The 27957-nt window shown below is 37.1% G+C and overlaps 1 protein-coding gene across 1 annotated transcript in view; it reads right to left on the reverse strand.

The window, feature by feature from the left end:
- The window catches only part of fs(1)M3 (female sterile (1) M3), a 289266-nt gene that overhangs the window by 193908 nt on the left and 67401 nt on the right, over window positions 1–27957 (reverse strand). The window contains exons 5-7 of the mRNA XM_081762460.1: window positions 20299–20434; window positions 11085–11244; window positions 8574–8677 (exon numbers count right to left, since the gene is read on the reverse strand). Of these exons, the coding sequence (XP_081618586.1) occupies window positions 8574–8677; window positions 11085–11244; window positions 20299–20434 (400 nt within the window). The remainder of the gene's footprint in view (window positions 1–8573; window positions 8678–11084; window positions 11245–20298; window positions 20435–27957) is intronic.

The following is a 27957-nucleotide window of genomic DNA, read 5'->3' on the forward strand; positions in this document are numbered from 1 at the left end:
TTCACAATGAAATGGAGTTCTCATGATAGTTCTGAGTAGCACAGGTCAACTTGTATAAAGTTCTGTTCGTAGAGTGTTTAAATCTTTATTTATAACAATTTCAATGAACAATTTATGGGCCAATCGCAAACAGACTCGAAACAGGGTGATAGAACTTTTTTTTTTTATTTCGCAACGAAATATAATTCTGATGAAAGTTGTGAGTAGCACTAGTAAACTTCTATAAAGTTCTGTTCGTAGAATTGTTAAATCTATATTTATAAGAATTTAAATTAACAATTTATGGACCATTTGCAAAGCGGTTGTGAACAAAGTAATAGAACTCTTTTATTTCGCAATGAAATAGAGTTTCGATCAGTATTTTTAATAATACTAGTCAAGTTCTATAATGTTCTGTTCGTAAAATGGTTAAATCTTTATTTATAGCAATTTAAATTTACAATTTATGAGCCACTCGCGCATCGACTGTGAACAAGCTGATAGAGCTCATTTATTTCACAATGAAATACAGTTCTGAGTAGCACTTGTCAAGTTCTATATCGTCGGCGGCAATTCAAAACCTGCTATGTGCATTTTGCAGGAGAAGCGAAAAACAGTATCCTGGTTAGCTTTTTGGCTTTATAAAAGTGATGTTATAAGTAATATTTGATGCTGCACGTAACTGGTACCTTCTCAAGTAACTTGAGAAGGTACCAGTTACGTGCAGCATCAAATATTACTTATAACATCACTTTTATAAAGCCAAAAAGCTAACCAGGATACTGTTTTTCGCTTCTCCTGCAAAATGCACATAGCAGGTTTTGAATTGCCGCCGACGATATAGTTCTGTTCGTAGAATATATAAATATTTATAACAATTTAAATCAACAATTTATGGGCTATTCGCGAACCGACTTGAACAAAGTGACACAAATCTTTTATTACGCAATGCAATAGAGTTTGATTGAATGTTCTTGGTATCACTCTTCAAGTTCTATAAAGTTCTGCTCGTAGAATCATCAAATCTTTATTTATAACAATATAAATCAACAATCTATGGGTCACTCGCTAACCGGCTGTGAACAAGGTGATAAAAGTCTTTTACTTCGTAAAGAAATAGAGTTCTGATGAGAGTTTTGAGTAGCACTTGTCGATTTCTATAATGTTTTGGGTAACATTGTTTGCATTTTATTAGGCAATTGTTATGTACTTATTAATGATTTGCACGGATTGCATGCGTGGTCAGTATATTATGAACAAACTTTTATTTTCCATTTAATCCCCTATCTTGCGAAAACTCTACTAAATTTTCATAAGAAACTCAAGTGCTACTCAGAACTAAAAAATATAGACATTTCATAATTTTTGGTTTTGCGTGAAGTTAGCACCTAAACTTTAAAATCGCTATAAAATCTTTATTTACCCAGAACTATTGGTCTAATCTATAAGGAACTCTAGAACTGTTTGAGTGCTATTCAGTACTCTAAAAATATAGACATTTTATAATTTTTGGTTTTGCATGAAGGTAGCACCGAAAATTTAAATCATTATAAAATTTTTATTTACCAGAACTATTGGTCTAACCTAGCAGGAGCTCTAGTACTCTTTGAGTGCTACTCAGAACTCTAAAGAAATATCGATTTATTAAAATTTGGTCGCTAACTTCACGGGGGTATATACAGATGCTTCCAAAAGAATGCAAGCAGGAGTGGAATACACAGGGGCGAGTATATACATACCCCATTCCCTGCAAGTTGAAAGACAACGACTACCAAATCAGACGTCAATTTTCCACGCTGAACTATGAGCTATATGTCTGGGATTGCGACACGCCATAGAACATAACTACCAAAGTTTTCGAATCTGTAGCGACAGTCTTAGCGCCTTAACAAGCCTCCAAACCTGGGGCCTTTCTAACCGAATGACATGGATTCACGGTAATATCAAACAACAGACCACAACCCTCACGGACAAATGACACAGTGTCATACTTTTCCACGTATTTGGCCATACTGGAATACATGGCAATATGGCTGTTGACTCTCTCGCAAAGAAAGTACACGTCTGGACCACATCACTGACATCTCGATTCCAACGGAAAGCCTCCACGCCCAACTCCAAAACCAACGGCTGAAAAAACGGAGACGATATCAAGAACAACATAGACATCGTGAAGGTAAACACTTTTGGGCAATATTCTCAAGAACTACGACAAAGCAGTGGATTACGCCTGCAGGTTGGTCGCGACGACATGTATGTTTACTTTTTAGATTATACTTAGGAGTTACTCAAACACCGTATAGATTATACCAACAAGGACATCGCAACACACCTCTCTGTTATTGTGCCGAACAAGAAGGGAGATTATCTCATCTCATATTTCAGTGTAAGTTAACTCCAGCCTATCGTACCACTCTCTATACTGTAATTCATCATTTCCACCATACCACACCAGTGACTGCCTCCTTTATCTTAGCGCACAACATACGAACAGTAGTCTGTCACCTCCTCCAATACATAATAATCAACAACATTACGCTTTAATTAGACCTTGCACTACAGCTCAGTGCAAACTTAAAGTGGGATAAATCCTCTTGCAAGGACTGCCAAAAGTACATCTCAGCCATTACAGATAAATCTAACTGAACTGTCCAGAAGATTTAGCGTCAGGGCAAAACAGTTCACAAGAAGAAAAAGGAGATCCGATTTTCGATATGCTCTACCTAAATGCTGTAATGCAAATATTGAGAATTTACCTGCGTATGAAAATAGCTGCAAATAAATACACTACATAACTTATTTATTGCTATTACACGATTTTCTTAATTTGTATTTAATCACATATAACATACCGACGTTCTCTCAATACCTCAGATGTTATATTTTAAAGATAAGAATTACTTCTGTCGTGAAATGATTATATATATATATATATATATATATATATATATATATATATACAACTGATGGATTTTAATTTAACTATTTACATAATTTTCATGCATTGAGGAAAGTAGAATATCATAAAAGAATCTCACCTGAACGGGTATCGAACTCACGATTTAAACGCTCGGGGGTGTACCACTGAGCTAACATGACAGCTTTTTTGAAGCTGCTTCTGAAATATAACTGAACTCATACGTAAATGCTCTTTTCCATATGGAAATCACAATGACGAAACGAGAGTGTGAATACATAGCTTCGAAATATCGTATCATTAAGTATTTCAATCAATATTACTTTTTCTACACTTAATACCATTTCAACATGTCTTATTATATTTAACAGAAGGAAAACTATATCTGTACATTTTTTCCCCGATTACTAAGGTTGGCTTCGAGATTCGAACCAGCAGCTTTAGTTTACTGTTTTCCGAAGATACCCGAAGTTGGACTTCGAAAGTGTTAGTCTCAAAACAGCTATCATAATATCGGTCAATCTGTTTGGAATATGGTGTATGTTTTTATACGCGTAAAGTCAGTATAACAATTCATTCTTTAAACAGTTTTTCGTATGTATTAATATTCCTTTATAGAAACTGTTTTTAATATTATTATTACGGCGCACCATTTTCAGATTTCTTTCGCGAGTCGTTGACCAAGTCATTCCCCACAATAGGCGTGTCGTGCAAGTAACCAATCAAATGTCAGGTACTAGCTTTTACCTATTGCTTGCTGCTCACAGCTCAGAACATTGGTAACTATGGATAGACGTACAGCAGTAATTACTTGATGTGAGTTAGAAGGCTATTCTACAACTGTGCCTAGCAGGCGAGTAGGTGTCCCGGCCTCTACAGGAAGGCGATGGATTCGGAAATATGGTGCTACAGGACAGACTGGTAATTTACGATCTCCTGGTCGTCCTCATGTGTCAACCGAAGCCGAAGATGCGAGATTAGTAAACGAAACCCGGTTAGACCCACTAAGGACATCTAGACAGCTAAGGGAAGCTTCTCTCTTTCCTGGTAGTAAGCATACAGCTCTGCGAAGGCTTCGTCATGCTGGGTTACGTGGCCGTGTTGCTGCCGTGAAGGAAAAACTCTCAGACGACCACAAAATTTACCGTCTCGCGTTTGCACAGGCGAATGTGGGTCGCAATTGGGAAAACATAGTTTTCTCAGATGAATCCATATTCACAACATCAAATAAGGGACGCTGTTTTGTGTATCGTCCGAGAGGCACCCGATATAACCCTGGATATGTGGCTGTTTGCAATCGCAGTGGCCATATATCTATTTCATGTTGGGGTTGGATTTCCAGTCGCGGAGCAGGACAGCTTCACAGAATTGAAGGACATCTGGACAGTGCTCAGTCTTAGACATTATGAGTAATATCATGGTGCCATCTGTACGAGTATTTCAGCCTGATGATGTAATTCAGTTCCAGCAAGACCAGTCGCCAATACATACTTCCCGTGTGCTTCAGGAATGGTTCGCGGGGCAGCCTGAGATGGATTAAATTCACTGGCCGCCTCGTCGAGCAGAACTCAATCCCATGGAAAATATGTGGGCAGAAGTGAAGAATACTCTAAGGGACGGTTGGCCTGAGGCAGATCCACCAAGAACGGAGACCAGTGGCATCTTCTTTTCGAAGCATGGCTGGAGGTAGGGGAAGGAGATAGATTTGTCATCCATTTAATAGATTCCATGCCCAGAAGAATGGAGCGTGTAATAAGTTCAGAATGGTGTTGGACACAATATTAATGTCCCCGCCTTAACTCCCGAAAATAGTCCTTTTCAAAGCTATCTGAACGCTTCTGAAAATATTTCTAGAAGTAAACCACTCCTTGTATACGATTCTGTGCAATTCTATTAACAAAAAATGATAATTCGCTGCAGTCTTTGAACTCAAGACGACATCATTGCCAAGCCCGTACTCTACCAGTGAGCTAACATGAACACACAAACCCAACCTGAAGAAACACGACTTTCAATTTCCGGTATTCGATGACAATGATGCTCATATACGTTGCAAATGTTGTATTCAACTTGAGATATTCCGCAACACACACACACACACACACACACACACACACACACACACATAAACAAAGCGAGAGAGAGAGAGAGAGAGAGAGAGAGAGAGAGAGAGAGAGAGGGAGAGAGAGAGGTGAATATACAAAAGCATATTCAACGTATTGGAATGAGACTAAGTAACGACATTCCGTTCTAGAAAGAATTTGTGTTTCTTCTCGTGACGTTAAGGGGATCGGGAAAATTTGTGTGTTTTGAAGCAGGATCCGACTTTGGATACTCTGTTTATACACTTTCTATATCCGTAGGAATATACTGTATTTCACGAATGTAAATGACATGCTGTAATGAGAATATTGAGAAGTAACATCTGTATGACAAATAGCAGCAAATAAATACAATACATAATGTATTTATTGATATTAAACGATTTTCCTAACTTGTATTTAACATTCTTATATATAATACCGACCTACTGTGAATACCTATCTCAGATGTTATATTTTAAACATAATAATTACTATGTTCTGCAATGATTTTGTTATATATATACAACTGATGTATTTTAATGTAATTATTTTATATAATTTTTCATGCATTGCGGAAAATATAATTTCATAAAAAAATCATTGACCCAGATGGGAATCGAACTCTCAACCTTATGATTTGAAGTCCGACAGCTTACCAGTGAGCTAACACAAGGACTTCTGGAAACATGCTTCTAGCGATGTATAACGGTTCAAGATTATTATGACATTCATATCCACTACAAACGCTGTTCTTGTTCTACTTTCACTTTTATTTTAGTACTCAGGCGATAATTATATTCTATGTCTTAACTTTGAGAATTATTTTACATATGGAAAGATTCGTTTACGTATCTAAATGTTCCATTACGTATGGAGAGCTAAATGACAAACAAGCATGTGCTGACATTAATACAAGGTTTCGAAATATTGTATCATTAAGTATTACAGTCAATGTTGCTTTTTTTTTTACACTTGGTAACAAGTCTTATTATATTTAGAAGAAGAGAAACACATCTGCAAACTTTTCCCGATTGCAAAGGCTGGCTTGGAGGTTCGAACCTGGTTTACTTTCTTTCGAAGATACCCAAAGTTGGACTTAGAATTTTTTTTGCCTCAAAACACCAATAAGGAATGCGCTCAACCATTTTGAGACAAGGTGTATACATACGACGAAGTGAATGATGTTATTGACCTTCTCATACACAAGGTTCATCACAATCAAATTTTTATAATTTTCGGAAATGGTCGAGCAACCACCTCTGGACCACTTCGTATGGATTGTCCCAAGTGTATTTTTCATAATTTCTCTAGTGATTTCATGTATTGGTTTGCAACCCTGCATATTTATTTAGAAGTAAGAGTATATATTATCAGTGTATCTCGGTCCCTCCTCTAAGCATTCGTTTTTGTTTGGTATTCATCTGATTCATATGCCCTCAGCAATTGTACAAGGGTCGATCAAGGTTGACCGGGATTTTCGTACATAAATAATCGATGAATAGCCGGATCATGATGAAACTTGCGGGTAACGTAATGTATTTTTTTCTTGAGTAACTTGCGCCCAGCATGACGTATTTGAAGCATGCGCAGCAGTTGCAGCGAACATGGCGACAAGCAGTATGTCTGTGGCTGTGGAGCAGCGGTGTGTAATCAAACTTCTTGTGAAGGACAAAGTTAAACCAGCTGAGGTTTTCAGAAGATTGCAAGCACAGTATGGTGAACAAACAGTGTTACGGACAAGAGTATACGAATGGTGTGAACAGTTTCGCGAAGGACGGGATCTGGCGGCAAATGAACCGCATGGACACATTCGCCTGACTGCAGTCACACCAGAAAATATCGTACGTGTTGAGCAAATGGTTCTTTAGAACCGGCGAGTACAGTGCGGGATATTGTTGCAGAGGTAAATATCAGTGTCGGGAGTGTTGAGACAATCATTCACGACCACTTACGCTTACACAAAATTTGTGCAAGGTGGAATCCCCGCCAGCTGACATTTGATCAGAAGTGGGCACACATGACGATCTGTGAACAGCTTCTGAATCGGTTTCAAGTCGAAGGTGATAAATTGTTGCAACCCCTTATCGCGTGTGATGAAGCATGGTTGCACTATTCAACCCCAGAGATCAAAAGAAGTAGCATGGAGTGGCGACATAAAGGTTCCGCAGCCCAAGAAAAGCAAAACGCAGCCGTTCGCTGGAATGATCATGACAAGTGTCTTCTGGGACATTAAAGGTGTTATCCATGTGGATTTTCTGGACAAAGGAGGCACAATTAATGCCCAGTATTACTCCACATTGTTGAGTGGCGCTGTACGAAAGTCTATTCGCAAGAAAAGACCTCGGATGTTGCCTGGAAATGTAATTTTTCTCCATGACAATACCCACCCTCACACGGCCAATGTGACAAAAACTCTGGCCGAAATGCGCTGGGAAGCTCTGCCGCATCTCCCCTACAGTCCAAATTTAGCCCCTAGTGGTTATTTGTTTGCACCCTTAAAGATCATCTGGGAGGGAAGAAATTCACGACAGATGAAGCACTGCGGAACGATGTCCTCCAGTGGCTACGACAACAACGAAGTTCTTTCTACGCCAAAGGAATCAGGGAGCCGCCACAACGATGGCAACGGTGCCTCGACGCGCACGGAGAATACTTTGGAAAGCTGACATAGTTTGATGCTTCTTGTGCTGTTTCCTCTGAAGAAATAAAAGTCCCGGTCAAACTTGAACGACCCTTGTAGTTTTCGTAAACGCTTGCAAATGCAAAAAAATGGCACTCCACATACAACAAAGATGGCTGCCATTCAGGAACACTTGTACATACAACAAAGTGAATGATGTTATTGACCTTCTTATACCCAAGGTTCATCACACTCCAATTTCTATAATTTTCAGAGATGGCCGAGCAACCATTTTCGCCATCTTTGGACCACTTCAGATGGATTGACCGTTATAGAAGTAAAATCAAATGTTATAATCGCAGAGCGTGAGAATGACAAATACAGCGTAGAAATATTTGCAAAATTTTAAGATATGCCTACTTTACAGTTAAGAGAAAAATAGTTAATTCGCCACATTTCAACATTATTCAAAATAGTAATAATTCGAAGGCAGCTATACGAATTGACTTTGCAGCAGTTTAATACTTGCAAAATACTATGGAACTAATATTCTTACATTTCACCCCATAAGGTTAGCCAAAGTACCTTCATTTCTGTGATATAAAATCACTTGTATTTCCAGCTTTCTAGATAGCAGATCTCAACTTCTTGATTCGAGTTACTCGTCAATCATCTTACAATGCTTAGTGAAAATAAGATCATTCTATACTCCCGCCAGGTAAACCTGAAATCACGGGCACGGAAGCCACTCAGTAGAAGTGAGAGTAAGAAAGTTTTACTTTTTTCAGTGAATACACTTGCTTCATTTAAATTTTGTTAATCTCTAATATGAAGTGAAAGTATAAAATAGTTTTAATTTTACTTCGTACTCAGTTGCAACAATGTAAGTCAATAACGTGACAAGTAACACGTTAGACGATACCACATAAAAAATACTTAAGGGAAAATGTACTTCTGTACGAATTTTATTTACCTTGTTCGAAGCAAGCAGGATTGTTTCATCATCAAAATATCCTGCTTGAAGGACATGTTTTCCTGTGAGATCAGCTAAAGTTTCCCACTCGACGAATTCTTCACCTGTAAACCGTTCAATAATATACGCTGAATAACATTTACATTTTTGAGATAACCATAAAAAATACAGCAATTAAGTTTTTCCTCTGCTAATTTTATGAAGAACCACGCCCATTAACGTAGTAATACAAGTAAATACATAAATGTTCTAAAATATGAATTAATATAACAAAGCAACCAACATATATCGCAATCTATAGCTTTAGTAATTCGAAATGGAGAAAAGTATATTTTCTATTTGAGTCCTAAGAGAAACTAATTACTTTTATAAGCAATGCACTATTGTAAGATATTAATATATCACCAGTGGCGAAGGGTGATAGTTTCAAGAGGGTAGACCCAATATAATAATAATAATAATAATAATAATAATAATAATAATACCTGCATTACTTATATCATCTTGTACATTAATTCCAAATGTCAGTTTTTCTTCTCATCAAATATGTCTTACTTTCTTCTTGAAAGCTGTATCCTTAGCTAATAGCCTTCAGAGTTTATTTCTGTAGCGATTGTAGCCAACGCACTAAGTCTGTCTTTACTCATTATATTCCTCCATAATATTTTAATTTTCTTCAGGACACCCATGAGCTTGTCTTACATGGTGTTGTAGTAACTGGAATACTTACGCACACATGTAACAAGCGAAGACATTCTAGGTACACTTGATGAGATGAATTTCGTCGTAAAAGATTATTATCAGTTCATTTCGCACCTCAATTCCGTCGAAAGTGGAATACAGTTTAAGGAGATTCTATAGTTTTTTTTTCCCCTAAGAAAATCATTATTGTAATCCTAAAACTGTTCACAATCAAATAGTTCTACAGATTCCAAACAGAAAAACTCGTTTCCATCTAAATTTAAAGTGTATCCAAAATTTCCTAGGAGAGTGGCTTTTAAGGTTTGCTTTTTCTTAGCACGAAACTGCAACAAACTGATATTTTAACAAATCATGTACAGTTTCTTTTGAACGCAATCAATGTTCGCATGACTCATTTGTGTTCGCGTATGTGACTCATAGCTGATCTTAAATCTCCGTAATGCAATTTAATCGTTTCAATTGGTTGTGATCAGGTAGGGAAGATGGACCATGACATTATCTGCGCTTCAAGGAAACATATGCTGTTTCATCTACTTTTACGGAAACAAATTCCGCTTGTGAATTTTCGTCTTGATATTGTTCAGAACACATGACAAGCACTCAAGTCATTTCCTATGTCGCTTGATTCTCCTTTAAAATCAGAATCTGAATTAAATATTTTTATATGATGCTCTTTATATGTCAACAACTTCAAATAGTTTTTTTTTTTTTGTACCAATGCATGCAGAACTCGCTTGCCCACTGTCTGTTCTATTTTCAACACAGGCGTTGGTCTTCGTTCCTTAATAACACATTAATTTTCAAAAGACCTCTGACAGAGAATTCTTTACTTGGAATATATTATGTTCATATTTTCCATTTACTGGCATTTTCTTTCATTCAGTTTTGCAAAAGTAAGGAAAAAATGTCACTCATAATATCTCAAAAACACACACACTACTCAATTTTAATTTACAACGCAAAGGGTCGGGTTTGCGTCAACATAACGGAATAAAAGGTAATTAGTTTATGGTAATAGGCGTAGTTGCTTCTTCCAGCTTTTGCGTTGCGTTAGTCCCCAAAATTAAGCAAAGTTTTTAGGGAATGGGGTCCCACGTTCTCCTGCTCTTTATTTGTTTGACATATCGAAATCGAAGATTTCGAGAGAAACGCTGTATCATATGTAAAAACAAAAATTGATAATCGCTGAGGCCGGTCTCTTTCGCAGGTTATTACTAACACATTCTCTCGCGGGATTTTCTAAGTAGCTTCCCGGTAGTTTTTCTGCCGTCTGAGACACTGCTCGGTGAGCCTCCCAGCAGTAGTGCTAACTATGATTTCTTTATCGAATAATAAAATATTTTACTAACTTAGAAAATTATCATACATTCTGTGCAAAAAATAAAAAATAATTAATTATAAATTATAATATCAGAAATAAATGGGTAGGCCGGGCCTCAGGGCCTCTTACCACGCTTGGCCACTGTATATCACAAACTTTCAAAGAATAGTTATGATTTCTAAAAATAAGTTCTAACAACAACATATGCATATGAACATTTCACATATTCCACAGTATCGTAACTTTACAATTACAGAAGTATATCATAATAAATGGCAAAAGGTATACAATCAAATGATTTTCATTGGATGGAAACTTGACATAGCTAGCAGCTCTAAATTAAGTATTAAAATTTATGTTAATGTTTATGCTAATGATAACTTTAATTTAAACATTTTCTTAGGCAATTCTAGCTAAAAGGAAAAACACTTGCTTAAAAAGCCGATACTCTTATATCGTTAATGCAGTTAGCAAACTGAACAACTTACCTGACCACCAAAATATTGTGCTCGATTCATACTCATTGAGAACTAATAAACATTGTTGATCAGCCACTTTGAAAGTCTTCAGTGCAAGAGGACCACTCGTGGCGAGAAACTGAAATTTTGTGATTCTCCTTTCCCATCTTTTATACACTTCCGATCCAATCTGATGATTAAAGAAAAAAATGTCATATTATTGAATTAGTTTTCAATATTTTAAGATTCATGTTAATTATTAGATTTATATTATTAGATGAATCACTTTCTAGAAATGAGGCATTTCATGATACTCCGTTAGTGGAAGGCATTGGGACAGTGAAACTTGGAATTTAAACATTAAAGATGATTTTTATATTTACGTAATCTTTTTATATAGATAGTGGGAACAAAGTCGCTTTCCCCAATATTTGAAGAAATACTTGCTTTGAGGAAACCTATTTTGGCCCCACCACTGTATATAAACATGTATCTATGTATGTACTTTCCAGCTGAAACATAATGAAAAAAAATAGAAAGGAAATTGTGATTCAGTATAGGGATGGAAACATTGATGAACATTGCTGCTATAGATTATAGTGCTGCCACCTACGAACTTACGTTGTGTAAAATGACCTACCGAACCTTGTAATAAGACAAGATAATTGGACCAGTTAACACCTATTGTGGTTGTGAGGAAATTGTTTCAATATTGTGTCGAGAAGATGAAAAAGTGAAATAGTGTAATATAAGTGATTTGTATAAGGAACCAGGAGAGTTCCTAATGTGTGATTAATATTCACTAATCTCTAAATTCTAACCTTATTGTTTTTTTTTTGTTTTTTTGTGAAATTTTGGATTTAAAGTTTTGGTGAGTATCGGTCGCCCACTTGTGAATGACCCTGATTCCTATCAGATTTGAAGCTAATGTGATTTGTAATACTTGACTCTATAATTATTCCAAAGTAACTTATTGAGACAAAATTTAAACTATAAATTTGATCAAAATTACTTAATCTACGAGAAGTTATAATAGTAATGTAATTTCATATTCCGACATTAAAAAGTGCGTTGATGAAACAGTTTCTCAAGGGAATCGGTTTGTTAGTTTTCATTATATTATATTGTTATTGATATATAATATATTCATTATATTATATATTGTTCATTATATTATATATGTTGTTTGTTGAATTATTTATTGTAATAAAATTATGTATCTGTTAAACCTGATTCCTTCCCATTTAGAAATTCTAATAACCCTTTCACATAAGTCTGGCTTCCGTAACCACTCGGAAATGCAGTGTACTTGATGTTCCTTTAACATGATTGCTGCATAATACCTTTAGTTTCCTTGTCTTATTACCCGCAATATTAAGACTTGTGTTAGAAAGAAAGGGACATTTTGTATTATATTGGAATTGGCCCTGGGAGATAAATACGAATGTATAGTAAGTCATTATTTGATACTGGACGAAATAATAAGTGAAAATAGTGAGATGGTATTTAGGTGTAGAATTAGAATTTTTAAGATTATATTTAACCTGGGAAAAAGGGGAAAATGTAAAACACCTTCTTGATTGTGATCCAACGGGGGAGTATGGCATAGTTAATCCTCTCTTAATTGACTTTAGCGAGGGGGAAGGAGTAAATGCTTGCGGGAGTGGGCGAGAAAGCGAGAAGGATTCCTCGCCTGAATTCATAGATGTTGTTCTTCCTTCAAATCGCGTATTAAAGCCAACTGTGAGACCAGCTATAAAATGTAATTTTGATCAACTTCTGGGTAATAATATTTATAAAACAATAGAACCGCAGGTCCATAACTTACCCGAAATTGATGGGCGAAATGAGTTTGAAGTGTGTAAATTCTTATTAAAGTTTGACTTGCTACAAGCTCAACTAGATACTCGTACAGAAGTTTTATTGGTAACCTCTAAGTAAATGTACCGGCCCAGCATTCGAAGAAATGCAGCGGTTGTTAAACGTTACTACCGATTGAGAAAGAATTATAGTTGCATTTCTTGAAATATTTGTTACTCCGCTTGTTAAAATGGAATTTTTGTAAATTACGTTGTATAGAATAATGTAAGCAGAAGAATCCCTGGTGGATTTTATTAAAGAATAGATAAGCGTATTATTTATTATTGATATGAACATGTCTGATGATGAATTGTGTAAAACTAGAGCTAACCTTGTAACACCTGAAATACGTGACTTAATGCTAATCACCACTAATCTCCCTCATTCAGAGAAGGAATTAATCGCATTTACAGAGAGCTATGAAATGAATAGGCGTTATAGTTTGGATTATAAATTTATTTTGCAAAAACAACAAAATGTAAAGCCCCTTGGTTTTGTTAGAGAGAGAGAAATAGGCAGAGAAATAATTTAAATCTATGTAGTTCTTGTGGTCTTAATAATCATTTTTGGAAAGTGTGTCCTTATAATAAGAGAAATATTCGTGGAGAAAAAACTTATGATGTTATTGAGGAGCAACCTCCCTTTTTATTGCAAATGCCGATATCTGTGTGTCGAGATTTATAACCATGTATTATCGATTCTGGAAGTAGTCTTTCGTTAGTTGAACAGGTTTTGAATAAAATCCAACAAAAGTGCCCGCCTAAGATTAATACGGTAAACTTTGCCCTGTCTGTTATGAATTTTGAACCTCTTAAGATCTATAAACATGTGGAATTTATATATTTCATTACCGGGTTAAGTTTGTCAACTGATTTTCAGTGGTTCGTCACCCGTCTTTAAAAGTGTTAGTGGAACTTTACTTCTTACAACAGTATAATGTTAATATAAATATTCGTAACAGAGAGTTCAATTTTACGGACATAAACTTATCCGTAAAACTATCTAAATGGAAACAATCAAGTTGTGAATTGAGAGATCTGTGCCCCCGATTTTCTCGTTTTAGATCTGGTTATGAAATATCAGTCGGCACACGACCTTGACTCAGGGGGAGCGGGGGAAGCCAGACCTAAGCATCAAACGTTCAAGAGGTGCGGGAAGGAAGGGAAGGAGCAGCTACCCATTTGTCAACATAGATCAGCTGATCAACGGAATACAGGCAGGTCAACCCAGCAGTGTTTCCATACACAACGCAGAAGAGCCAAGTGGAATTTTTGTGAGGTGGAACCCAAGTCCCTGCCACCCGGTTCAATGACTAGTCAACCATCTTGCACTGCAACTTCGAAACATGGTGCTGATGTGTGAGGTGCGCAATACCAGGTTTTGCAGCCGGCGTACGAATTTCTAATCCCAATATCCATGATATTTATCCGAAGGAAGAAAATACAGGTACGGTAAACATTCATGAAAACAATTTGGGCTGATCTAATAACATACGTAGAGAATTTATTTGATCAATTTAAGGACGTTATTAATGAAGAAAAACGACTAAATGAATGATCCTAGTCCTAGTATAACACAACGTTGCTCTATGCCGCGTCATAAATTAAGCGAATTAGATGAATACTTGAATAAACTAATAGAGAAATATGTTTTAGAGGAAGTTTCAAGTTCTGCCTACATCTTTCCCTGTCCTTCGTTAATAATCGAGATGCAACCAAGCGCCTCGTAGCACACTATTCTTCTATTAATTCTAAAGTGCCTGTAATTGCCTTTCCAGCGCCTAACGCTGAAGCAACTATTGCTAACATAGGTAAACATAAAACTTGCAGCGTCCTCGATGCGAAAGGAGCCTTTCATCAGTTAATGTTATATGAAAACTCCCGTCAATATACTAATTTTGCTACACCAACTAGGTTATTAAGATATTTGAAAATGCCTATGGGTTTCAAATTTCCGTTTTTTCTTTCTAGTATCATGAATAAAATCTTCAGGAATCTCTTACATTATTTAGACATATTTTGTGATGATATTATTATTCATACGGATACCATTCTAAAGCATAAAGAAATATTGTAGTTAGTTTTGCAGAGACTTCGACAATGGGGTGTAACTATCTCTAAAAGGAAAACTAAACTACGTAAAAATAAAATAAAATTTTTAGGCTATTTATTTTCAGGTGGATACATGATGATAGATGAGGACAGAGTTCAAGTAATTAAAAATCTACCTAAACCAAAAACCGATGAGCTTTAAGTAAAATGATTGGCTTCTTGTCTTATTATTTCCAATTTGTTAAGGATTATGGTGAGTTATTGGGTCCTTTACATGCTTTAAAGTCAAATAAAATACCTTTTCGTTGGAGAAAAGAAGAACACGAAATATTAGAACAAATAACGGAAGCAATTATTAATCATATTGTGTTGAAAGTTCCAGACTTCTCTAGTCCTTTTGTAATACATATAGATAGCAGCAGTCGTGCCTATAGTTCGATATTAAGTCAGTATGATGAGGAAGGGGGACTTCGTCCAGTTTATTTCTTTTCTAAGATGATTCCTCCGAGTGATTGGTCAAGGAGTATCTTTGATTTAGAAATGAAGAGTAGTTTATGCTCTTGATAAGTTTGATATCTATGTACAAAAGAAATTTACCATTTACACAGACAATGCTAGCTTATCGTGGATTCTACGAAATCATGAGAGACAAAAGAACTGTTTCTTTAACTGAGAAAATAAGTAAATACTCTTTTCATAGAATTCACCTGCGGTGTTTTAAAAACCATATCGCTGATTATATTAGTCATATGTATAATTACGTACATTTTACTCCACCCAACAGTGAAATTGTAGAAATTAATTAGGTTAATGAACAGAATGTCCATCTTTCTTTTCTTAATTTTTGGAGTCATACTGTTTTTAATAAACCACTTCGGGAACACAAAAAGAGAATACCCTCAGTTAAATGAGAAAATATTGGCATTAGAAAGAAAAGAAAATAAGGATCCTTACATATTAAAAGAAGGAGTGTTATTAAAACAAGCTAATGGTAAAAAAATATGGTGGTTTACGTGTTGTAATCCTTCAGTCCTTGCGCTACTCTGTTATTAAATACTGTCACGAAGAATTAGTAGGGGATGTCACTGTGGGATCCAGAAGACTATATCTAAATTGGCATCTAGGTTTACATTGAAAAAAAAAACTTTCATTTACATTCTGAACTTACTCATTACGTAAGACGATGTAGAATTTGCCAGGAGAGCCGAGAACGTAATCGTAAACCCCATGGTACACATTATTCAAAGGAACCTAGATTCCCAAATAATGTAGTTCATTTTGACTGCATGAGAGCTTGGCCCGTAATAGATTTAATTGTGTAATGCTTTTGACGGATAGTTTTAGTCGTTTGGTAATAATAGATCCTTCAAGATCTTCGAATTCAATTTTTTTTCTAAATTAACAAAAATCTTCCTTACGTACGGTTATCCATTTTCTCTTCTACACGACAATGCGTCATACTTCTCTAGTGAGTATTTCAAACAACATTTGTTTAATCTAGGTATTACGAATATCTGTACGTCACCATACTCAATGTCTTCGAACAGGACAGAGCGTCAGAATAAGACGATTGAAGCGATACTCAGGGCGTATATTAATAAGAATCATACAAAACGGGCTAATTATATCGATCAGATCCAATACTCATTAAATGTTACTGAAAATAGTGAAACTCAGAAGACCCCAAGTGAGCTTTATCTTGGTAGAAAAATGTTTAATCCATTACATGTTAATTGGATATTGGATTTGGGTATAATAGAAAAGGCTCAAAATATAAATTAGTAATATTATTGTAGATAACAGAAAGAGCTTGGAAAAGGAGACAACATGCATATAATAATAAAACAAGTACCTAGTAATCTGCCTATAGGTGAATTAGTCCTTGCAAATAAAGTGTTAAAGTCATCCTTGGATACGAAATATTATGACAAGTCTGATACAAAATTTTCTGGTCCTTTTAGGATCCTAAGCTATGTGATACCAAATAGTGTATGGGTTAAGTTAGTGAGTAATCCTGATGTAAAAGTTGATGCGTCATGTTCAATTTATCAAAAAGTATTTGACTCAAGAAATGTCAACAATGTTACAAGTACTAATAATAGTAATAATAATCTAAATGATGACTAGAGACCGGATGTTAGGCAAAATGCCTATTCTTTAATATTAAAGATATGGTCAAAAATAACGTTTTAAAGTTTATATAGGTTGTTATAGTGTCAATTTAAGCCAATTTTATTTTGCCTATTTGGCCCCTTCCTGCCTAAATAATTGCTTTAGTGCCTAATGTTGCATATTCTATGCATTTTCTTCGAAATAAGGCTTTATTGGTAAAAATATATAATATAGTATCTCAAGAAAGGATTCTGCCTCTTCGAGAAATAAGTGCTGTTTGTAGTAATAAGATGCAATAAAACTTTGGACTTTTATGTGTACTGATTAAAATATAATGAATTGGACTGTTATATGTAGTGATAAAGCGCTGTATAGAATGTATTTACAAAATACACATGTAATACATGTCAACCTTCGTTTTTATATATACATTAAAAATATTAACAAACAGGTGTGTTTCTATATTTTTTGAACAATATCTATGACTTGAATTTATTTTTTTTAATTGTATTGAGTATTTATCTTCGTTATTTCGAGTTTCACTTTAGTGCCTATTTTACTGCCTATTTTTTAAATTTTAAGTGCCTATTTGCCTGCCTATTTTCTAGGTTTTTAATGCCTAAACATCCGGTCTCTAATGATGACTAAACTGAAAGAAAAGTTCATAAAAAATCTTGTTCAGGTTAATTTCAAAAAATAAATTGCATTTATATATACTTGTGTGTATTTTATGTTTAATGTGTTTCTGTAAGAAATGTACTGTTGTGTATCTTTACAATTCTGCAGGTACAGAATTATGTAGATACACTATGTTTGTGTATTCGTCAGAGAAACCCGATTACCCTGAATCTTCTGCAAGGTTGAGAAATGTCAATTTTGTCAAAGTTAAGGCAATGTACGTTCTCTACTCTTATCACCTTTCTGGTTCTGCAAGTCACCCTGTTGCTGATAGGGAAGAGGGCCTCTTCTTGTTGTGATCAACTACTTCTGGAACTTCGAGATAGGACGTCCGATAATGGTAACTGTAGTGATATCTGGAAGTTTTTGGACTACTCTTGGAGAGTCGAAGAGTCGAACTATTCTTATTTCTGCATGCAGTGATTTGATTTCTTCAGTGAATTATATATATATATATATATATATATATATATATATATATATATATCATTTTGGTATAACCAGTGTTTGGAAAATTGGAGGGGAGGAATTTTATATGAAGCATAGTGGAAAAAAAGTAGAAAGGAAATAGTGATTCAGTATAGGGATGGAAATATTGATGAACATTGCTGCTATACGTTATAGTGCTGCCACCTACGAACTTACGTTGCATGAATTGGCCTATCGAACCTTGTAATAAGACAAGGTAATTGGACCAGTTAACATCATTTGTCGTGTGTTCAAATTGTTTCAATATTGTGTCGAGAAGATGAAATAGTGTAAAATAAGTGGTTTGTATAAGGAACCAAGAGAGTTCCTAGTGTGTGATTAATATTCACTAATTTCTAAATTCTAACCTTTTTTTGTTTTTTGTGATTTTTGGATTTAACGTTGCGGTGAGTATTGGTCGCCCACTTGGGAATGACCCTGATTCCTATTAGATTTAAAGAGAATGGGATTTGTAGTACTTGGTTTTATAATCTGTTTCGAAGTAACTTATTGAGACTAAATTTAACCTATAAATTTGATCAAAATTACTGAATCTATGAAAAGTTATAATAATAATAATGTAATTTCACCTTCCAACATTAAACCGTGATTATTAAGCCATTTCTCAAAGGAATCGGTTTGTTAGTTTCTTTATATACATATGTTTGTTGTTTAGTTATTTGTTGTAAATAAATTATATTTGTTGAAACTGATTCATTCCAATTTAGAAATTCTAATAACCCTTTCACCTAAGTCTGACTTCCGTAACCATTCGGAAATGCAGTGTACTTCTCGTTTCTTTGAAATGATTGCTGCAGGTGACAGTTTAATAAGGGCTCAAGCAGTGTCAGTAGATTTATCTTTGATAATTAAATATCTTGCTGCGAGACCAAGCTTTTCCCCTTTGCTGCGGATAGTGCCAGAATCCGTGTAGGGTGTATGATGCGAATCCATAATTTAAGAAAGCCTAATATCCTCCCTTATTCCCAGACTTCATTCGAAGCGGCTAACGAGGCTGGCAAGTATTATCTGCGTGACCTTTGTCACGCAAGCTGAACTATGACTCAGAGTCGAAGTGATTAGAACGCGGAGCCACTTGCACCGCCGACTGATGTGTACTGAGGAGAGGATCCTCATCCCACCGTCCAAGGAAAGGGGCCAATGGTTCTTTGGAGATTCCCGCACCGCAGACTCCCAGTATTTCTTTCAGGGTATCAGACCATCCGGTGCTGCTGGCTGAGTATGCAATTCAACCCGCCGTCCCGTGGCTCCGGGTCCAGGCGTCATCCAAATGCAAATTCAATTAGCATAAACAAGGCTATATCAAGGTGGTGGTCCTGGGAGACCAATCCACATCCGAGGCTTATTTTGAAACTGCTCAATTGCAGGTTTTATATGCCGCGGGATTTGCCAGGCACAACCCTCAACCTGGAGGACCATTGGATGACTGCAGTTCCGAAGAACTCGGCGATAGGGCGGCAGCACATTCCGACGCCAGCGTCCACTGGTTAAGTCATTCTTAATTGTGCCACAGTTTGCACTCTATCCACTCTACGGCACCCTGACATTCTACGACGGCCGACATCTTTAATGAGGTGTGGCCGCACCATGGCATGTCGTTTGGTGCTGGTTTTATAGTTCCTTTCTCGCTTTTGGAAGATCTTAAAAACGGCAGCTAACGCACATCCGACAAGTCGCGTTGTTTCTGAGATGCTCGTTCCCAGCCATCTAGTCTTCACAAAATGATATGTATTTCTATAGGGAGATGTCCGGCAATATATCACACTGAGTGAGATTCTTGTCAATCTCACAAACAGTTCTTTACGACCTGTTACGTCAACCCAAAGACTTCGTTCAAAAATTAGCAGGTGATTATGTTTCGTCTCGTGAATGTACCGCTATATTTACACCAAAGATTTACTAGATTAAAGATTTAAGAACTCATTCTGAAAATTGCCATTGTATTTTATATCAGGAACATCAATTACTTTAAACAAACACTGAGAAACGCAAATATATGTTACAAATTCATTATTCTCAAGTCAAACTTTTATATTACAAATCTACAATCTTACCGTCGGGTTATTTCTAAGGTGTTGCGCAATCACAATAATAACAGCTCCTTTGTAAGGGAATGTTGTTACAGCTACAGCTCCACTAGTAACAAGAGAATCTATTTCATCAAGGTAAGTACCAGTCCATCTGTAAATACTAAAAATAAGTAATAATTAATTTAACAATATATTTCTAAACGTTTAAACTAAAATAGTGGTTAAGGTTTCTGTAACAATTTTGAACTGAAACTCTGGATATACATATCCTTGTCTAATTTATAACTGTAAAGTGATGACTTGCTAAAAACTGTTATTCCAACAGGTTTCTAATAAAGAGACTAGGCACTTCAAGTTTTGCTAAGCACATCTCTTCAGATGTATTGTATTATTATTACCATTGATATACATAGCTACAATAGGTGCGTATTAAGAGACAGTCAAGTTACACATTTCAACAAGCAAATGAAATTTAGATGAAGACTGTAAACAAAAAATACAATAAATGTTATAAAGTAATTAATAACAACACTTCTAGTGGAATAAAAGTACCACCACCGAATCAACGAAGCACAATCGGAACACGAGCGGTGAAATAAATTCAGAAGCTCTCGGTGTGCAAAGCTGTAGAACGCAGCATCTGCTGCTAGGATACTTGTCCACCAAATTTCGTTCAGATCCTGCCAGTAAGTTCCGATAAATAAAGTACTTCCCCCATACATACACACACGTACACCCAACGACAAAAGTATATCCCCCTAAGTTCTCTAATTTCATTACTTGGGATCCAGGTAATTTGCAGTTGTGAGAACGCCTAGAAAGATGCAACCCAACTTACACGTAACTTCTCGCCACTGACAGCAGGTGTTTATCCAGGTAAAATTGTAAAGTAGGTGACTAACGAAACAGTTCTCCATTCTAAGATGAATCTCTATGGTTCGGATCGTGTTTTCGAAAGAACACCATATATTTATCTTAATATTGCTGTGTACGTAATGTATTATTTCTTTATATACTGTATGTTTACTGAGATATAAATACTGACCACGCATGAATCAGAAAATGCTTGAAACTAGCTGAAAATATCAAATCTAGAACAACTGCTGGAAATAAGTTAGTAAATGCCTTCGTTGAGAGATCTTCTCCAATTCTCTTCATTCTTTTTCTTTCTGGAGGAGAGAAGATATTGCTCGTCACACGGAGTATCCATTGAAATTGAAACATTTGAAAAAGTTAGAACCTGACCGGGATTTGAACCCGGGTCCGCCGAATAGAAGTTCAATGCGCTAACAACATACCTACCGCGTCACTTCATCTTCCATCTAAACTATTAGCTAGTTAAAAGCATTGCATGTAAGACCATACACAAAATACTCGTACTAATACTCGTATAAGGAGACGTTCCTTCTGAGTGTCACAATGACTTACTCGAGGTTTCCCTCTTTAACTCAAAAACAAGTGATATAGACCTTCGACAATGAGGAAAATATCACGAAACGTTCTTCATGAGCAGCCTACCTCATCGTTTTTAACTGGTCCCGATTTACATTACTGTAATTCTTCCTCACCGTAACTTCTAACTTCTAAAGAAGAAAAACCGGCACACATTATTTTCGCATTCTTTGAATTGCATCAACACGTGTAGAAATAGTGTGTGATGTGTTTATCTAACATAACTACTAGTTTATTTTCTTATCTTTGTATGAGGAATTGATGGCAAAGTGTGAAAGCAGAGAACTGCCATTTCAGTGACCCGGGTTTGAATCCCGAGGTGACATATATTTTTTCTTTATTGGAAGGTTTTGTTTACATTATTATTATTGTTATTATTATTATTATTATTATTATTATTATTATTATTATTATTATTATGCGTATAATTGTATGAATTTCGATGGCAACTGTCGCCGAATATTAGAAAGTGAATATGGGAGAACTATAAAATAAAGTAAATAGATGCGCGTAATTTTATTATAAAATTATATGGCGAACATATTTTATCTTATCCCAAACGATTATCGTCGAATATACATGGTTAAAGGAGCAGTTTGTTGGTCAAATGAAAAGGACTCATCGATTTATCCCTCTATAAGGAGACGTTGCTTATGTGAGTGTCACAATAACTTACTCGAGATTTTTATTTCTTTAAACAAAAAAAAAACTTATATAGACGTTCCTCAATGAAGAACATACCACGAAACATTCTTCAAGTTAAGGCAACGTCATAGTTTTCAGGTATGGTCCCGATTTACTTTACAATTCTTTAGGTATGGGCACGAGTCGAACTAAAACTCGCCTCGACTCGAAACTCGAAGCGAATTCGAGTCAAGGTTCGAGTCGAGTCAAGGTAATTTTCTCGAGTCGAGTTCCAAGTCGAGTCGCTGTTCTGAGGTTGCGTTTCAATGGAGTCGAGTTTTGTAAATGGATCGCTCGTTTAGCTCGTTTTAACTAGTTTTGAAATCATTGTCTGATTAGACTGGAAAGCGAAATCTATGAGGAATGTAAGCAGTAATGTGGCAGTGTTGGGCAAAATCAATTGAAATCAATTGCAATTGATCAATCAATTGAAAGTAATTGCTCTGAAAATCAATTGCAATTGATTTCAATTGCAATTGATTTCAATTTGTAATTGACAATTAATTTCAATTGCAATTGAATTCAATCATAAAATTTGCAATTAAATTTTCGTCAATTGTTAATTGTTAATTGGTCACCAGGCAATTGAAACTTTTAATTGTTAATTGTCAATTGCAAAGGGTGCAATTGAAACATTCAATTGTTATTTGCAATTGACAATTGAAACTTGTAATTGTTAATTGTAATTGTTAATTGCAATTGAAATCAGCAATTAAAACTGAAGATAAGAAGATGTGTGTATATTGTATTGTCCACTTGTTACTGTTTTACATATTTCAAATAAGGTACTTATAAGAAATGCTGGATACCTACCATCCCTTTCCCCCCCTGGGAAGAAAGCCGTGAAACTAAGTATTTTTTAAATATATTATGTTTATGGTTCTATCCCCCTCGAAAGAACTCTATATGCCCGTCATGCATACAACAGGAATGAGCACGAGCGAGTTCGAGCGAGTTTTCTTTAAAACTCGACTCGACTCGAAGCAGACATCTTTGAGTTCGACTCGAGATCTCGGCTCGAAAAATTTCCCCCAACTCAACTCGAATTCGGATCGAGTTTGCAGTCGAGTCGAGCCAATTCGAGCTAAATCCTTTGTGTAGTTCCCAAGTACTACTATCTTCAAGTATCCTACATAGACAATATAATTATCAATGATAATACTACTACTACTATAACTAATTATTATTATAACACCGTGTACCTGTATAAACATGGAATATAGGCGGTTTGTATCGGAATACTAAAAATTAGTTAACTGTCGATCTCGGTAGTCAAGAAATCTTCAGGAGGCAAGGATATCGGTCACGAGGTTCTTGGTTTGAGTTCAGGAGGAACAAGTATTCGGGCTCGAGCCAAAAATTGTTAGAAGTTATGGGACTCCAGCCAAACATGCTAAAACTGCTCGACCCGCGTTTAGGGTTGTCAACGACTCAAGCGGCTCGCTCACAGCTCATTCCCTTATCGAGCCGAACCGAGAAGTGAGCCGAGCCAACAGCTCATCCAACCGAGCCAGCTCGAGCCGAAGGCTCACACGAGCTGAACCGAACCGAGCTGATTGCTTACCCCAACCGGGCCGGTTCGAGCCATTGGCTCAGTTAAGCTAACTCGAACCCAGCCTATGGACTCGCCTCAACGGAGCTGGTTCGAGCCATTGGCTCCAATCGAGCCGAGTCGATAACTCGTCTTTACCGAGCCGGTTCAAGCCATTGGCTCAATTGAGCCCAGTCGATGGGTAATCCCAACCAAGCCAGCTCAAGCTGTACGCTCAGTTGAACCGAGCCGGGCCGGTTGACATCACTATTCCGGTTGGGCTTCTACTTTGGCTACAAAATTGGACCGTGCAGTTCTCAGCCTTGATGGTAAGAACTACAAAAAATGATATGAAATCTTTAGTTTTACGTCCCACGATTATGCCGGTTAGGCTAAAGGAGACGGTGATGATGGGAAATGAATGAAATGAAGAAGGTGGGAGGAAATGGGAGAACCCCGAGAAAATCCACGAGCACGGTGTGTGTCCACCACAAAGTCCAAACTGCGCGAGCTGGGATGGAACCAGGGACCTCAAGCACCGGAGGTGAACGATCTACCTCTGACCCACCGCGCCCCCTGGCAAGAACTACAGTATATACTTATATTGGTGCTCACGGCGTCATTAACTTGTTCCACCACCAACGAATTTCGAGGTACTTTGTTTTGCATCTTTTGTGCGTGTTTTGTGTCGCTTTGTGCGCCTATTCCCACATTTTGTGTATCACCGGAAGTGGGTCAAAATGGGCCTACAAATATGGCGGAACAAATTATTGGTCTTCCGCCACCAATGAATTTCGAGGTCGTTTCCTTCACATCGTTTTGTGCCGTTTTGTGCGTCTACTTCCGTTTTGTGTGTCATGGGAAGTGGGTTAAAGTGAGTCCTCAAGGTGGGACGAAAATGACCAAGAGTTCCACCACTATTAAATCTCGAGGTCGTTAATTTCACATCGCGTACCCTTTTGTGCGCCTATTTCGACGTTTTGTGCGTCACTGGAGGACGGTCAAAATGGGCCTCGAAGGTGGAACGAAAATGACCCACTTCTCCGCCACTACCGAATTTTGAGGTCCTTCCTTTCGTATCGACTACTGAATTTTCGTGCTGTTTCGTGCTCCCATTTCCACGTTTTGTGCGTCACCGGAAGTGGGTCAAAATGGGCTTCCAAGATGGGACGAAAATGACCAAGAGTTCCGCTACTATCGAATTTCGAGGTCGTTAATTTCACACCGCGTACCCTTTTGTGCGCCTATTTCGACGTTTTGTGCGTCACTGGAGGACGGTCAAAATGGGCCTCGAAGGTGGAACGAAAATGACCAACTTCTTCGCCACTACCGAATTTCGAGGTCCTTCCGTTTGCATCGACTACTGAATTTTCGTGCTGTTTCGTGCCCCCATTTCCACGTTTTGTGCGTCACCGGAAATGGGTCAAAATAGGCTTCCAAGATGGGACGAAATTGACCAAGAGTTCCGCCACTATCGAATTTCGAGGTCGTTAATTTCACATCGCGTACCCTTTTGTGCGCGTATTTCGACGTTTTGTGCGTCACTGGAAGACGGTCAAAATGGGCCTCGAATGTGGGACGAAAATGACCCACTGCTCCGCGACTACCAAATTTCGTGGTCCTTCCTTTCGCATCGACTAGTGAATGTTCCGTGCCGTTTCGTGCCCTTATTTCCACGTTTTGTTAGTCACCAGAAGTGTGTCAAGATGAGCCTCCAAGGTGTTCCGACACTATCGAATTTCTAGATCGTTACTTTCGCATCGTTTAGTGCGCCCCCTTTTTTTTTAAGTTTTCTGCGCCTATTTCTCGCCTTGTGCGTCACCCGAGGTGAGTTAAACGGGGCTTTAAAGTGGGAGTTAAATGGCTCACTGTTCCGCCACTATCGAATTTCGGGGTTGGTTCTTTCGCATCATTTAGTGTGTATTTTGTACCGTTCTGTTCGCCTACTTCCACGTTTTGAGCATCACCAGAAATGCGTCAAAATGGTCCATCAATGTGTGAGGAAATAGAGCCATTGTTCCGCCACGGTCGTTTCTTTCGCATCGTATAGTGCCTGCTTTGTACTGTTTTGTGCTCCTATTTCCACTTTAGTGCGACAACGAAAATGGGTCAAAATGGCCTACAAGTATAGCGGAATAACTTAATGCTGTTCCGTAACCATCGAATGTCGAGGTCGTTTTCTTCACATTTTTTATGCATGATTTGTGTCGCTTTTTTGCATCAGTGGGAGAGGGTCAAAATGGACCTTGAAAGTGAAATGGATACGTCTTTTTCTGCCATATTTGTAGGTCGTCTTTGACCCACTTTCGTTGGCCTACAAAACGTGAAAATATGCTCAGAAACGGTAAAAACATGCACTAAACAATGCGAAAAAGCGACCTTGAAATTTGATACTGGTGGGAGAAAGGATCATTTTTCTTCCCACATTGAATGCCCATTTTGACCCACTACCATTGATTCACAAAACGTGGAAATAGGTTTACAAAACGGTAGAAAACACGCACAAGATGATGTGAAGGAAACGACCTCGAAATCGTTCCTGACGGAACAGCATTAACTTGTTCCGCCATATTTGTAGGATAACATTGACCCATTTCCGATGACGCAGAAAACGAGGAAATAGGCGCACAAAACGACACAAAAAATTTCCATGTAATTAAGCTAAATTTCCATTTAAGTTTGTAAGCTTAATTATATGGAAAATTTTATACATTTTTCATTTACGTTGATCTACTTTACGTTGATTTGGGACTTTTAAATTTTATTCAGTTTTCCACTGAAAAGTATCTATAATTCAACAAGGAAATAATTATTAATTATAATTATTATCTATATAATTGAATTCATTGTAATTTGTTCCATAACAAACACTTTATCATTTCGTACTAGCTGTTATGCCCGTTCTTCGCATGGATCAGATAAAATATCAATGTAAACGAACTGAACAGCGGGAGAACAATTAAGAAGCATTTCTAAAATTGGATATATTTTGTGTGAATATATATCCAACAACGTACATGTGTTTTCATTGGGAAGGACGATGGGGGCTGAATTTGAACGTATACACTATCGGGGGTGTCACTATACGTCTGAGCAACCCCAATAAATATGGATTCGACACAAATTCTACTACTTTTACATGTCCCGGTGAACCACCCCTCAGACCCCCTTGGTTCGTATTGTGAAAAAATCTCCTCTGGCCCCCACCAACCCCGAACTAATACCGCGAAAACTATGAATGTGACACTAACATCTGCCATTTTCTACTACTTTTTACATATGCCGGTAAAAGTCCCTATAATCTTCTGGTTCCAATTTTGAAAAAAAAAACAATGCCTCTGGCCCACAGCCGATGGGGGCTGTATTTGGAAGTCAACGCCTGTGGAAGTATCACCATTCATCTCAACGACAGCGAAAACTATGGATTTGACACTAATATCGGTCACTTTACATTATTTTTACATGTCTCGCAATTCCCCACCCCCGGTGACTCCCGGCCCGCATACAATGGTGGCTAAATTTGAAAATCCTCACTAATGAAAGTATCGCCATTGATCTCAGCCACCGCGAAAACTACGGATTTGACATCGGTCATTGTGGATTATTTTTACATGTCTCGTGATCTCTTTTATAATGCCCCCCTTTCTTAGCTGATGGGGGCTAAATATGAAAGTAAACGCGGTCTTGATTTTCACCATTGAGCTCAGCTATCCCGAAAACTATGAATTTGACATTAATATCGGCCATTTTCGATTATTTTTACATGTCTCGGAATTCCCTCCTCTGATGACCCAAGGCCCGCATACAACGGTGGATGAATTTGAAAGTCATCGCTAATGGTAGTGTCGCCATTGATATCAGCAACCGCGAAAACTATGGATTTGACACTAATATCGGTCATTTTGGATTACTTTTACGTTTCGTTATCTCCACCCCCCCCCCACCCCGTTGACCCACGGCCCGCAGCCGAATACGGTGAATTTGGAAGTTAATGCGATCGGAGTTTCACCATTGAT

This window comes from Thermobia domestica, chromosome 6, assembly GCF_964235325.1.
Source record: "Thermobia domestica chromosome 6, izTheDome1.hap1.1, whole genome shotgun sequence".
In the NCBI taxonomy this organism is placed as follows: Eukaryota; Metazoa; Arthropoda; class Insecta; order Zygentoma; family Lepismatidae; genus Thermobia; species Thermobia domestica.